At 41.1% G+C, this 14362-nt stretch overlaps 1 protein-coding gene across 1 annotated transcript; it reads left to right on the top strand.

The window, feature by feature from the left end:
* Positions 1-552: 552 nt before the first annotated feature.
* Positions 553-7269, top strand: MRPS10 (mitochondrial ribosomal protein S10). The gene is made up of 7 exons (XM_082481895.1): positions 553-594; positions 3475-3533; positions 3634-3706; positions 4878-5017; positions 5502-5610; positions 6717-6806; positions 7079-7269. The coding sequence occupies exons 1-7, from the start codon at positions 559-561 to the stop codon at positions 7163-7165; spliced, it is 594 nt and encodes a 197-aa protein (XP_082338021.1). The 5' UTR covers positions 553-558; the 3' UTR covers positions 7166-7269.
* Positions 7270-14362: the final 7093 nt, after the last annotated feature.

Raw genomic sequence — 14362 nt, 5'->3', positions numbered from 1 at the left:
AAGCGTTCTCAGAAAGGGGAGAAAAGCTGGAGAAGGCTCGTCTACCACTCACCTTCAGCAAAAAAAAAAACTGAGAACGTCACATGCCTTTCCTCTCGGGGTCGAAAAAAATAACAATTCCTAATTTCTTCCGTTCCGGCTGTGGGTATCTTCTCCTGGAAAGCAGGAGGGGAGAGCGTGTGGGGGGGGGGAACTGAGGGGGGCGGCCGTTGGCGGGAAACGGTTTGGGCGCGCGAGGAGAGCGAGCCGTTACACGGCCGGCCCTTCCCTGAGGCAACGCTGGGAGGGAGGCGGGAACACAGGGGTGGGGGAGAGGAGTCGGGAGCTCGTATGGCGCCGTTCGGCGCCATACGAGCTCCCGACTCCTTTCCCCCACCCCCGAACGCTGCTGTGCCCGGCGCTGCCGCAGTGCCCCCGCCTCACCGGCGGTGCTTGCCTCCGCCATGGCGGTGGGGGGCGCTCTTTGGTCGCCTGGGTCTTTGGGCGGGGGGGCGGGTTGAGGCCGGTCTTCTCCTTCCGGGCCGCCCACTATGGTTGGCGGGTTGGGGCGGAGACAAGATGGCGGCGGGGTGTTTATGGCGGCGGCTCTGCCAGGTGGGGTGTGCGGTGGGAGAAGGGACGAGCGGGCTCCGTTTTCCTTCTCCTCCTCTTCCTTTCCTTCAGCATCTTCACTCCTGAGGGGAAAAGGGAGCTGGGGCAGCGCCTCCCTCCCCCCCCCCCCCAGCACACGGCTGAGGGTCCTCGGCGCTGTGCAAATGCCGGCATCGCCTTCCCGGTGCGAGCTGTGTTGGAGCTGGCCTGTCCTCCTCGGTGGGCTCCTGCGGGCTGGGGGGATGGCAAGTGGCTTCATTTTTTAGCGGGCCTTCAAAACTCTTTGCTGTAGTTCTGTTTTTGCGGCGGTTACTCTGCGTGTAAGGGATGATGAAGAGTGGGTGGCTCGGATTTGGAGGTCATGCGCTAAGCCTGTGCCTAGTCTTGAAGTTTTAAATCTTGAAGTTGTAACGTAAAAACAATAGGAAAACTTTTTACACTTCCGATGTCTTCTGCTGGTATTGACTTCCAAAGAGCGATTGCTTTCTCTCAGGTTGAGAAAACTTGATGTCGGGGGTTTCCTATTCATTTTCTGAAGCCCTAAATTCTTATTTTCTCTGTATGTGCTGTGTTCTGGACTTGCTTGCCTTTCAGGCATCTGTCTCCTGCATCCTGTGAGATCTCTCAACCAAAGTTAAGGCTTTTTTGCATTAGGATGAGGGTAATTTTGTTTTGTGCAAGGCGTTGGTTCACACAGGAAGCTGACTTCTGTTATGTTGCAGTCTGTCCTTTCCACCTTCTATGATGGCCATTATAAAGAGTGCATCAAGTATATTTATGTTAGAGAATGAATCAAGCTGTTAAAATATGCTTTACTGCCCACTGAATGCCATCTTTGCTACCTGGGTTATTCAATGTATCATTTTGTCAAAATGTGTGTCTTTTATTTTACAAAAACTATTGACTCGGTGCGTACTTGCATCATTAATAACAAAAGGAGACAGCATGTGGTGGAAAAACTATGCACAATCATAGAATATTGTAAAGACTACGGAGCTTAGTTTGTGGGATAGAACTCTACTGTTTCATCAAGTTTTGTTTTGTTTTATTTATTACACAAAGACTGATTTTTTTTTTTTTCTATCCAAAACCACATAACACAATATGCAATGAGCGTATGTATCTTTGCATGCATAATAATGCATAATAATAAATCTGTATTACAAGGTCAAGCAATTAGAAGAATACATAGTAGAGACTGCATAGATGAAAAAAAAAATAATCAAGAACAGATACAACTTTTGGTTACAGTTCCGGTCAGTAGCCTTACATTTGTCATTTGCGGTCCGGTTCTGTGCCGTATACTTGCACATGCAGTTTAGGCCCTGCACTGAATACAATCTTGTATGTTTATGGGCCTTTCTGCTCCCTGAAGTGATGTCAGGTGATGATGTTAGTGTACTTCGTATTGGCATTGAATGACAGGGAGGCAGTATTCTGACTTCAGAGATAGAGAACTGAGGTGTAAAGATCAAGATAATCAGATCTATTTCTTTAATTTTATATATTAAGGCTTGGGTAGTTCCCAGCATGAACTTTGAAACATTCTGAATGATCATCAACTATAGTGGCAAATACTCAGTGCTCCTAAAGTTGCTTATTGTGTCATGCGCGTAAGAATGTAACACCAGTGCTTGTCTCTGAACATCTGGATTTGAAAGGCTTGCCTAAGGAGAGACATTCAACTGTGGTCTCTGAACAACAGTCAGCTTTGTAAACAGGAAACTCTCCTGCCTCTTCCGGCAGTCATCTTCCTTGCTGAATGCAGAATTACTTCAGAAAACAGCTTCATTCACTGCTGGTCTGTAATATATAATGCATACTGGAGAAGGTTAGGGACCTAATAGATCATATAGTTAGTTATGCATATTCATGAGTGACTATATTAAGATTACCTGGAAAAGTGTCAATTCTGGCTGTATTGAGATGTTTTGATTATACTGTTGCCTACATAACTGATGTGTGGGGTATCTGTCTTCTCTCTTAAAGCCATGACCCCAGCACCTGTTAAATAAGAGTATCAAGGGGCTGGATAAGTAGCTAATTTTGCTTCAGCGTTTTGCTGCAGCCCTGAGTTTCTCTTAAGCTAGTGAGAGTTCTGATTCCTTCCCCCCAACACCTCAAGTAGCCTATCACTTTGCCAAACTGAGAATTTGTGGAAGGAAGCTAGAAGCCCCATAATGTTCAGAAGGGAGCGATTTTTCTAGTATGAAAGACAGTAATATTGCATCCTGATTAACAGTTGTATTCCCTTTTTAACATGGAAAAGAATCGTGTTATCTTTTAAATATCATTCCTTTACTTGTTAGAAGTATTTCTGTTTAAATGTTATCTTCAAAAGAACAAGTGCTCAAAATCACAAGGAACTTTTTGCAGAAATTTCAAGTTAAATTCAGAGGTTGAATTTTTGCATTTATAGGATACTGTTTTCAATTGCTTTTGCAACAGCAAGTCCTACTTGGGCTTTTCTCTTGACAAAACTAATAGATATTGTACTATGAAAGTCAAACTGAAGAGAAAAATCTTATCATACATACCATACAGAAATGGTATCTGATGCCACACAAAATACATTTTTCTGCTAAAAAAAAAATGCTTTGTGATTGCTATTCAGGTGTCTGGTTAATAATAGGTGCGTACTGTTATATTGTTCCCTTAATGTGTTCCTTTTTTTAGGTTGCTATTGTATACTAAAATACATTTCCATACTCCTGTTTTCCTGTGTCTTCTGGTAGAGCAAACTTTCTAGTTTGACAAATCAATGCCTAGAAATGTGTTATGCTCTGGTGTGCAAGAAAGTAACCTTTAATAAATGTGTAGTAACTGGCTGCTTTCTGATTTGGGGAAAAAAAAAAAAATCTGTAATCTATTTGTTTTATACAGGGATCAACTTTTCCTGTCAATTATGCGAGCAGAATTCTGCAAAAGCAGTGTTTTCTTCTGTAAGTATAAAAGGCCCTTCTTCTTTCCAGTTCTCCACATTCCCTAGAAAATCTGACTTTAATGACTTGTTTTATGCTTTCCCCATTACCGCATTTCTAGAAACTCCGACTTGATGAGAGTAAGGCTGGCTGGATCCCATACTGATAGACAGGAGCCTAAGACTAATCCTTTGGTACGTGTTTCATAGAATGGTATTTTGTGTATTGTCTTAGTAACAGAGAGAATGTGCAGAAAAACTTGAATTCCTTTATTGCAGGTTTTTAAAGTTCTGTCTTACTGATGTCAAATTGGCCATAGAGATAGAAGCAATTTAGATTACCGGTATTTGAGATATTTTTTTATTTTTTTTTTTCTTCCATTAAAATTACTGTAGCTCACAGTTTTCTTCTAGTCACTTTCCTCCTCCTCTATGCAGCTGTAACTCTATGAAGTATCAGCTTTTTGGCCACATTCATTTCAGCACCTGCAGCATCTTAGCCAGCCTATGGCCTTTGTCTCTGGCTTGGCAGCTGGGAAGTTCATGAAGGCTTCTTGAATTTAGGATCTGAATGCCTTGATTTTGACTTTGACTTTAGAAACACGTGCTCAATCTGTATAATACATGCAAGTAAGCCAAACTCTGATAGGCAGTGTTAGATCCACAGTGCAGACCCAGCCTTCCTGCCATGTCTGGTACACATCAGATTTACTGTGCTAAACTGCCAGGGAGTAAATCTGTAGGAAAATCGGTGCTTCCTGGACATATCAAGGCTTTTCAGACTATCAGCGAGCCCAGGCCCTCAGAAATGGAAGCTCTAACCGAAAGTCATAAATTTGTAACTGGAAGTCATAGACTTGTACCTGGACAAACATAAAGGATAATATGTCTGGGGAAGCCTAATATGTTTAAAATAGCCTTATAACTGACTTAGTAAAGTGAGAATTCTGGTTACTGTCCATAATATTCCAGTTACTGTCCATACCCAATTGAAGTCTGAGAATTCTGGGTATTCTCACTCTGCTATTTAAAATACAAATACTGCTGCTCCAGACTTGCTTTAACAATAAGTTTCATGCTTGCTTTTGCTGGTGTTGTCCTCCTCGTATTTATCTGACATTCCCTTTCCTTTTCTGATCAAGAAATTTTACCTAAACATTCAGAAGTTGGGTATCTCTTCACACTTTTGCCTTCCCTGATAAGAGTGAGAACTGTCAATCAAGATAATGCTGTCAGCCTCTTGCAGATAAACTAAAATAAGCAGCTAACAGTGTGTGGGGTTTTTCTCCTCTTTTACGAGTGGGGTGCATGCATTAATTAAGGAGAATGTGGAGTGGTAATGCTTGTGCTTTCTTTAAAAATGCAGGTATCTATTTCAGATGAGCCAGAAACACTGTACAAGAGATTGTCCCTTTTAGTTAAAGGCCATGATAAAGCTGTGTTGGACAGCTATGAATATTTTGCAGTGCTTGCAGCTAAAGAACTTGGCATCTCTGTTGAAAAAGTGTAAGTAACTCAACTGTAGAGTGATGTGGTGTCAGATGCTTCTTGTGTCATCTACTGTAATTCAGGGTCTGTGCTTAGAAGTATTTTCTCTTTTTTGGAAGAAACAGGTGTAATCTGACACTTTTTTTTCTCACATTGTAAATCTAACACTTGTAAAGATTATAAATCTAGCACGGTGATGAGAAAGCAGCAACAGTTCTACACTCAGCGCTGCCATAGTAGAAGTGCATTTTAACTACATGAAGGATATTGACAGTACTCTTAAGTGCAGTTGTCAGTGCTCTAGCTTCCCTGAACTAATGCTGGTTAATACCTGAGTATTAATCATGCCCATGTGGGTTAATAATAATCTGTACCAGTGTTTAATACTTCCTTGTAGATCTTTTAAATGTCAAATAAGAACGGGGATTTCAGCATAATCTTTCAGATAATTTGCATTGCATCCTTTATATAAAATGAAGTTTTCTTTTTGTGCTTTGTTCAGACACAAACCTCCAAAGAAGATAGAACGATTGACACTTTTAAAATCTGTACACATTTACAAGAAGCACAGAGTTCAGTATGAAATGAGAACACATTACATGTGTTTAGAGGTAAGAAAAATGTCTCCAAAAAATAGTATGTTCTAGGTGCACAATTCAAAGATGTTAATAGATGTTAATTTGGGAGTGAACACAAACTGTTTACTTGGGTTAGGGAGTAGAGCACACGGAATAGCGGAAAACAGCTGACTTATGTACATCAAATGTAACACAAGTTATTCTGAATGTACAGCCTACATAATTTTTTGATTAAAAGGCTAATTTTTACCATCATCTTAACAGCTGAAAGAATTACTAAAAAATAAGGTAGAATTGAGTCCTATCTTTATATGTTTTATGCTCTTGGTTTCCAAGAATCAGTGGGATAGGAGCTTTCTCAGGAAGGGAAGAAGATGCAGCTAAACCATTGTCGTTACCAGTCACTAAGGGTTCTGTCCTTTGTGAGTTTGTCTGATACTTTTGAACACACATACTTTTGCGCTATGCAGCAACATGTGGCAAACAAACTGTGTGGGGGAAATACAAGAAAGGAAGTGTATACAAACCACTAGTTCTGTGGCTGATGACACAGACTTCTGTATGGTTTAGAATGCAGATGTGGTTGACTTTCTTAGAAGAAAGGTTTACTGCCAGCATTTTGTGGCTCCTGGGTGTCTTACTGTATATTTGCATGGTGCTTAGCAAAATGGGACTTTGCTTTAAGTCCCCATACATTAGTGCAGTACAAATGGCTGCCCACAGACCATAAGCACTATTTTTGCATCCAGGAGAAAATAGAAAGTCAAGAACTCAATGGAATTTTGGAGTTGCAGGATTTATAATAAGCTTGAACTTTGAGAGTATACAAAAGCTGCTAATTCTTGCAAAACCTGTAATTAATTTCATCTGGTATATGCAGTGTTAGGATCCACCACAATTAATACATGTGACCACAGGCAGTATGTACAATTCTGTGAAGTGAAATAACTGCTTTATACTTAGGCGAAAGTTGTGTACAATTCAGCTGCCTCTGTTCAATATTATGAAAGCTGCCCTCCTCTAAGATGCTTGGTCCCATAGCTAGAACTAGAGAAGCTAGGGCAAACTCATTTGTTTGTATTCTTTGTGAAGTATTATTAATTAGTAGTTCATTTAAAAAAACATTAATTCTGTTTCAGTTGAAGTATCTAACAAGCAGTACAGCTGCAGTTTACTTGGAGTATGTTCAACGAAACTTACCCGAAGGGGTTGCCATGGAAGTAAAAAAGGTATGTTTCCTTCTCACTTCATTAACTGTTACGAGACCAAGTCCTGGTGCAAGGACAAACAACTACTAAAGTCTTCAGAAAGTCAACAGCGGAAATCCGTGTAGTTTGGAAGGAACGTTTTTCAAAAGTATTAAATGGTAAAGAGGCTGTATTACTTGAAAACGCCACTAGGTGGCATTTTTAATCTGATAAACATCTTAAACCAGAATAAAGCAAAGTAGTTAGATGTCAGCTAGTTGGTATAATAAATGATTGCTTTGCTTTCCTTTTAGACTAAGATAGAGAAAATACCTGAACACATTCAGCAACCAGTTTGGGATACACTACCTCCGGTAGAAGAAACTGAAGTCAAGTCATGAACTCACCAGGTACTTGGCTCCGTTACTCCTGAAATTAGTTGGTCCTATCAATCTAATTTACTGAGACAGTCTACTGTTAAATAAAAGTTCTCTTATAAAGTAATGATATAAAATCTTGTTTCATTGAGTTATTCTTGATCATAACTCCCAGTAAGTGTAGACTGAACAGCTATAAAGTGACAAAGTTTGGCTGTAGGCTGTGATCAAGAACTATGGTCTGTGGTGATTGAAAGACACGTACTCCGATATGCAGGATCGAAATCAGCTTTATTAAGCAAGCGTGCTCTTTATATACTTTTCTACCAAGGCCAGTAATTTTCTACTTTACTTGTTTACACCATTGCATACTCTAAAAGATCACATTCCCACCAAAAAGGGAATCTCTCTTCCCTGTGAGCAGCACCTCTTTATCTAGGGAGTAGCTTCACACAACTTCACTGTCTGCCAAAACAGTGCTGCAGCTGCTTATTCCTCCCTATTAGTTCTACCACACTTAACCCTTCTTTTGCCTCAGTCCCCACAATGGTCATCTATAATATATTTGTAGAAAGGTGAAATTTATTTTTATTTTTATATATATACACACATAAGTTTATTTCTATAAAAATATATATATTAAAATTCTCAGTCTCTTTTTGATACTAGATGGTTTCCGAATTCTGAAATACTTGCAAAATCCACTTCACATTTGTGTAATGTTTAATGTTATGGATGCCTGATTGCTGCACACTTTTTGCTATAGCTCCTTTGAAGTACCTGAATCCTGGGTATACATACAGCTTACATATTAACTTGTAGTAAGTCAAAAACCACAATCTTGGAGGGCACTGAGGCATACTGAGACTTTTCTAGGCTCTGACCGTTCCCATGGCCTCATTTCCAGTCTTAGTAACTGCTAACAGAAGAACACAGTGATTACAGTACAAATCTGAGACTTCCACAGGCTTACCTCTCTAACTTAAACGAAGTGCTTTTAGAACCATGTTGCAAAGCAAATGGATACTAGAAAGTGTCACTGTGGATAGGACAAACAGTGCATTAAGTGTTCTAGTTTACTACAGGGAAAGTTACAGCCTTTTTGTAAACTGGCTGGGTTGGTTATTGTGTAAATTGAGTCTAGATGGACACTACTTATGCTTAGAGGTGAAAAACAGTACAAATAGCAAAGGAGTGCTCAACTGCTTTGAAGATTAGTTTACCGTGAATCAAAGGAGATACGACCAGGTGCAAAGCCATCATTGACTTTACCTTCAGATTGCATTAAGCACTTCTACCTTTACTAGGTTAGCAGGAAGGACACAGCTGCAAGAATCTGCTTCAGTGTAAGGGAGTGGCTTTGATTTGACTGCTATTAAAAGAATTTACAGAAGGAATAGCCAGCTGGGTCACAGGACAAGACAACCAGAGAGACTGGATCGTACTTATCAAGAGCATTCAAAGCTTTATACAATCGCAAAAGAAAAGGAGCCCAGTGTTACTATCAGACAGACATGGACAATCTTAATGGGAAATAGCTGAAAGACAAGAAACCAAGCTTGTTCTTGAAGACTGTCTGCGGTTTTTAGCTGTACAGAGGCCCAGAGCTGTTTTAGGAGGGGTATTTTGAGACAGTCAACATAGCTGGTATCAGTCATGATAGCAATTTATTTGTTCAAGTAGGTGCATAGATAACATTCCTCTTCTATAACATTTTTCTACATACTTTATGGTAAGAGGACAGCATTACGGGATTTGGGGGTTTGTCTCTCTGAAAAAGAAGTTGCTGTTCTCACCATTCAATTGAAAAATCCTAGTTCTCTTAACAAAAAGTACCTTTCTTTGGAAATGCTGTTCATTGAATTAACAAGAAACATGATTGATAAAAAGTACATGTTTTCTTTCTACTTCAATAAAATGCCACTTGGTAGTATCAAAAAGCACGCAATCACTGTATCGCATCTGCTGATGCAAGGTCTTTCATACATCAGCACATTATTATCATTCATCTTTCATTCCCTACTGCCATGTGACTATTAACTCTTTGCTTCAGCATTAGAATATGTTTCCAGTTTAAAATAACAGGGTGGTTTTTTTGTTACATTCGTAGGGCCTTTTCCTTAAGCTGTTAGGGTACAAAAGTTTCACCTTTTGCTCAGAGAAAGTTAAAATGTCTATGTTATGGAGACACAGTAACATCATAAATGAGTAACACCAACAAGACTCCAAACATGTAGAGCAACTTCAGATACCTAGAACTGATTAGAGCCTGTGGTGGTCACGCTGATGAGAAATTAAACAGCAGAAGGTTTAGTTTGCAGTCAAAAATCAAAGGCAGTGATAAAACTTTCAGACCAAAACAATCATTCTGTATTATCCAAGAGGGAACATAAAAAATAAAACCTATGTTCTATACATAGATTAGTTCAGTAGCTAGTCGGCAGAAAAATTAATTCTGGTATTTTAAACAGGATCAATTTTCATCTGACCAATTCTTCCCTAGCATCGGCACCCACTCAAAAGCAGAGAAAGCCATAATGCAGATTTATTTTCTCTAGTGTCTCATTCAAATCTATACCTCTACTTCAATTTTAAACATTAAATAATCTGTCCCAATGCAGGGTATCCAGGGTTGGAAAACCTGGCCTTGTATGCCCTCTCCAAACCATTTTCAACAAACTGGGCATTAATGTACTGCAGAACTAGTTTGAAACTCTGAAAAGAATGTATCCATTTTTGTGGGTGTCCACAGAAGGTTTATGGCTATGTCTTCGTCCCCTTTCACGTTCGGTTTTCCATTTCTGGCATATAAGATGGAATTCATATGTCTACCAAGTTGTCAGCTAAGCTATCTGCTGAATTATATATGTTTCTACATAAATGTTTGTGGGTTTGAGTTTTTTTAAGCTTATGTTGCTATAGACAACACATAGATTCAGGCAGCTTATGTGGTTAGTGTACTTTAAATCTTTTTTAAATGCTCCCCCCCAAAGATGAAAATCTTAAGATATGCTCTCTTATTCTCCATATTCTGTATTTTTTCAGTGTGAAAGCTTGGTAGTTCTTTAAAGAATAGTAAGCTTGTTGTAGTGGTTTTTACATTAACAACACATTACAGTAACCACAGTGTAAGGAATTACGATGTCAGTAAACATATCAGCCTTTTTCTTTTCAAAAGAATTGCAGCTTGATTTTCAACACCAGCACTTGAAATACAGTTCACAGTGGCAAAACCAAGAACAAAAGCAGTGGCAAAGCAGTTTCTAAACTTAGTTTCCATCAGCAAAATAAGAATATTAGGCTAAATATGGCTATTTGAGAACAAATGTTTACTACAAAAGCACCCAGCAGTTCTGTTCTTAGCTAAATTAGTTTTGCATAAGAATAAACAAACAAGCAACTTGCATGTGTAAGTAAAAAATGTTTGCCTGGATAACTTTCTGTTGATCATTAATGCTAGAGAAAGACAGCTAAAGAAGTTTTAAAAATCTGTTGCTTTAAATATGCCCGTGCTCTGCTCTTTCAGGAGGTCAGTGTAACACCTCCAATTAGCTTCCAAGGGTGATTGTGTTACCCTTTAGAAGACAATAGCATCATTCTGTCACCAAAAAAGTCACGCGGCATCCTGAAAGTCCTACAGCTGAACTGGCTTGCTGAAACAGCCAACTCCACAGACACTCATGTTCTTGTGCATTCAACTTTATAAGCTATATGCTACAGTCCGTGGTGTAAATTCCACTGCTTAAGTAACTTATGGCAAAATGATTTCAAATTTAGCTCTCCATTCGTGCATCTGGATGGGAAAAGAGTGTGATCAATACATTTATTCCAATTAAAAACATACACTAAAATGAAAAAATGGCATCTCGCAAGGGAAAAGGCAAAAGTAGAAGTAGAAAAGCAGGGATGAAGAAAAGCATAAAAGTGAGTGCTGCACTGATAAATGAGACAAAAGAATGAAGGCAGTAAGCTAACAACAAGGAATCAGTTATGTTTAAATTAGCAGAGTTCTCTAAAATAAAGGAAGCAGCTTTTATAAACCGTGTGTCTCTGGTACACGTCACGCAGATGAAAGTGCTGAAGATACACAGGTAGCAGAGCAGACTTCTGCTGATGGGGTTTAATCGTGGCTGCTGACAGAATTAGGTCAGCAGAGCAGATTACAGATAATTCAAGCTTTTAGCCTTGGTTTTCTTTCCAATATTATTGCTGGAATCAAAGACACTGCTGCATAGGAAATCTGTAAAAAGAACACTGCTGCTGATACGATGCTAGCAACTAGAAGCTCCAGTGTAAGTGATGTGATGTCACTTCAGAAATGCAAGTTCAGCTAGCAACTTGGTTTGAAATTTGTAAGCTGATGGAGAGATCAGCAATTGCGTTTCATTTAGAACAGAGTTGTGGAAAAGCTGTGGAAAGAGCCTGTGAGGAACCAGGTTTGGCACTCCCCGCTGTGCTTCCCTTTTCCCCACTGCTTGTTCGGCTCCCCCCACCATCACTGGCAGAGGCGAGGGTCCCTCTGCCTGCTGACCCGCTGCTCACACCTGCAAGGATGGCTTCAGGAGCACCAGGTGGGCTCTGCACACACCCACTGTTGGACCACGCTGCGAGGAAAGGGACATGGCCAGGAAAGGGTGTTGGTGCTGGATGGCTGAGCTGCCTGCCTTATGTGCACTGCCGCTGCTGAGGCGCTGGCCAGCCCCGCCTGGTGTACAGCTCTCGCTGCTGACAGAAGGGGCTCAGGCCCACCAAACTGGGGTGGATCTGCCATTGCCCCCCGGATGGCATTCTTTCTGCGCTGCTCCTACTCTCAGGGGAAAACACTGCCTTAATGCGGGCCTGTCTGTACAAGCCTGTGTCACAGCACTAAGCACTGCCCAAGCCTGCCAGATACGTTAACAGGCCCCTATATTAGCGTGCCTGCAGTTGTCTAACGTAGAAGAAACACGTCAACATGGATCACAGAGGTTGACCTGTAGCTGTTCTTCATGGCCCCTGATACCCAACAGAAAGGACTTTTACATCTTCCTCCTTGACTGCCTTGGGAAAAATGCGTTGCATCCAGCCTGTGAGTTGGAAATGTTAAAAAATTATTTTGTTGTTGTTGCTACATGTTCTCTGAGGAAGAGAGAGCTAATTGAGGAAAGGATTACCGTACCACACTGCATTGCTACATGCTCTCCAGTGCCATGGGATATCAAGGTCGGTGCTGCTTTGCTGCCTGTGCCTCACCAAGAAGCTGAGGTGTTAATCTCCTGGGGGACGCGTCTTCTAATACATCTTTGTGAATGGCCGCACAATGTTTTAAATAGTTCACAAACAGTTTAATCCTAAGCACCAAATCCTACCCAAGCAGGATTCTCACGCAAGGTGTGGGGAGGAAAGAGGGCGGGAGGAGTCGAGCAGAAAGGGGGCAGCAGTCCCAGGAGTATAATCAGTTTTGAGGGGGAAACTGAAGTGAGGATGAAGGAAAATGCGGGACAGTAGCTATTAAGGTACAGGCCCAAATCTTGCAAGCAGGTAGTAAACCATCACAGTTATCATTAAAAGAAGTGTGAATAAATGATCGCAGAAGCAAGTGTGGGCATTCAGAGCGTCACAAAAGAACAAGCTTAATGCATTTTTAATTCACTAAGGCAACATTAAAAAGCAGAATGAAACTCACCTAAGTAGTGTGAAATATTATCATAGCCAAAATTTTTGAAGAGACACTTTTAAACACTTAAAACCAAGCTATATCCTTACTACCACCAAGTTCCTGTAATTTCCCTTTTGTTTTTGTTTTAACACATACATGAACACACAGGCTTCCAACTGTTCACTACCTTAGCGTTTGTGCCCAAGTTCAGTCTCCCAAAAGCTCCCAAGTCCTCATAGTTCAGCTCTGACCAACAACTCCTGCTCTTCCTGCTGTTTCCCAGTCCCAAACTGTAGAAGTCAATAAGCAACAGTTATTGCAACACACAAATAAACCTCCTTTTTCACACTTCTGACAGAGGTAGGATGGCTTAGCAATATTTTTTCTCCTACAGAGCATGGCTGCCAATTCCACCAAAAAAAATGGTAGTCAGAAATAGTTCGTTTTAGTCAGCGGTGTTACACAATGTGTTGGCTTTGACAGAGCCTGCCAAGGGAATTTCTACTGCTGGGCCACAGCTGACTACTGCTGACATCTATCTGCTGGGGGGTGTTGTGGTTTAACCCCAGCCAGCAGCCAGAACCATGCAGCCGCTCGCTCATCCCCTTCAGTGGGATGGGGGAGAGAATCAGAGTAAAAGTGAGAAAAAAACTCATGGGTTGAGATAAAGACAGTTTAATAGGTAAAACAAAAGCCACACTCACAAGCAAAGCAAAACAAGGAATTAATTCCCTGCTTCCCATGGGCAGGCAGGTGTTCAGCCATCTCCAGGAAAGCAGGGCTCCATCATGCGTAATGGTGACTTGGGAAGACAAACGCCATCACTCCGAATGTCTCCCCCTTCCTTCTTCTTCCTCCAGCTTTATATACTGAGCATGACATCATATGGCATGGAATATCGCTTTGGTCAGTTGGGGTCAGCTGTCCCAGCTGTGTCCCCTCCCAGCTGCTTGTGCCCCCTGAGCCTGCTCACTGGCAGGGCAGTGTAAGGAGCAGAAAAGGCCTTGAAAGCATAGCAACAACCCAAAACACGAGTGCGCTATCCACTATTCCCATCCCAGATCCAAAACACGGCCTTACACCAGCCACCTGCAGAAACGAGTTAACTGTAGCCCAGCTGAAACCATGACAGAGGCTACTGGGTAAACCGGGTCAGCAGAATGATCTGGATTAAGACAACTTCCTCCACACCAGAAGGGTTTATCTGTAAAGTCAGTCAGCATCACCGGTGTTACTGAATGGGCAGTGGTATTAACAACATGCAGGAGTAACTGCTGGAGGCTTCTGCATAACTGAAGTGCAGTTAACATGTCTGCTTGCTTCAGCCAAACCCATGGATGCCCTCAAGTCCAGATAGACTACCAAGAAGCTACAATCACCAGCTGCTAGAACATTTTTCCCCCAAATATTCCATGTCTCTATCATATTTAGAATTACCTGGCTTTCACTTAATTTTGGCACCCTCTTATCCAGGAGACAAACTGGAATCTCTTGTGCACACTTTGCAGGAGGGAAAGCATAAGTAAACTGTGGAGTCCTGCGTTATAACCCCATTTACAGCCCCCCTTTACTAACAATCAGAA

The sequence above is a fragment of the Vanellus vanellus genome, assembly GCF_965231255.1.
Source record: "Vanellus vanellus genome assembly, chromosome: 3".
Lineage (NCBI taxonomy): Eukaryota > Metazoa > Chordata > Aves > Charadriiformes > Charadriidae > Vanellus > Vanellus vanellus.
This window is presented reverse-complemented; position numbering and strand designations above follow the sequence as displayed.

What these genes read in the sequence shown, in the direction of transcription:
- MRPS10 (XM_082481895.1), top strand. Translation starts at nt 559, where the DNA reads ATGGCGGCGGGGTGTTTATGGCGGCGGCTCTGCCAG. An exon ending in AGCCTAAGACTAATCCTTTG is followed by an intron (nt 3,707 to 4,877) that starts GTACGTGTTTCA and finishes TTAAAAATGCAG; the next exon opens with GTATCTATTTCAGATGAGCC. An exon ending in GGCATCTCTGTTGAAAAAGT is followed by an intron (nt 5,018 to 5,501) that starts GTAAGTAACTCA and finishes TGCTTTGTTCAG; the next exon opens with ACACAAACCTCCAAAGAAGA.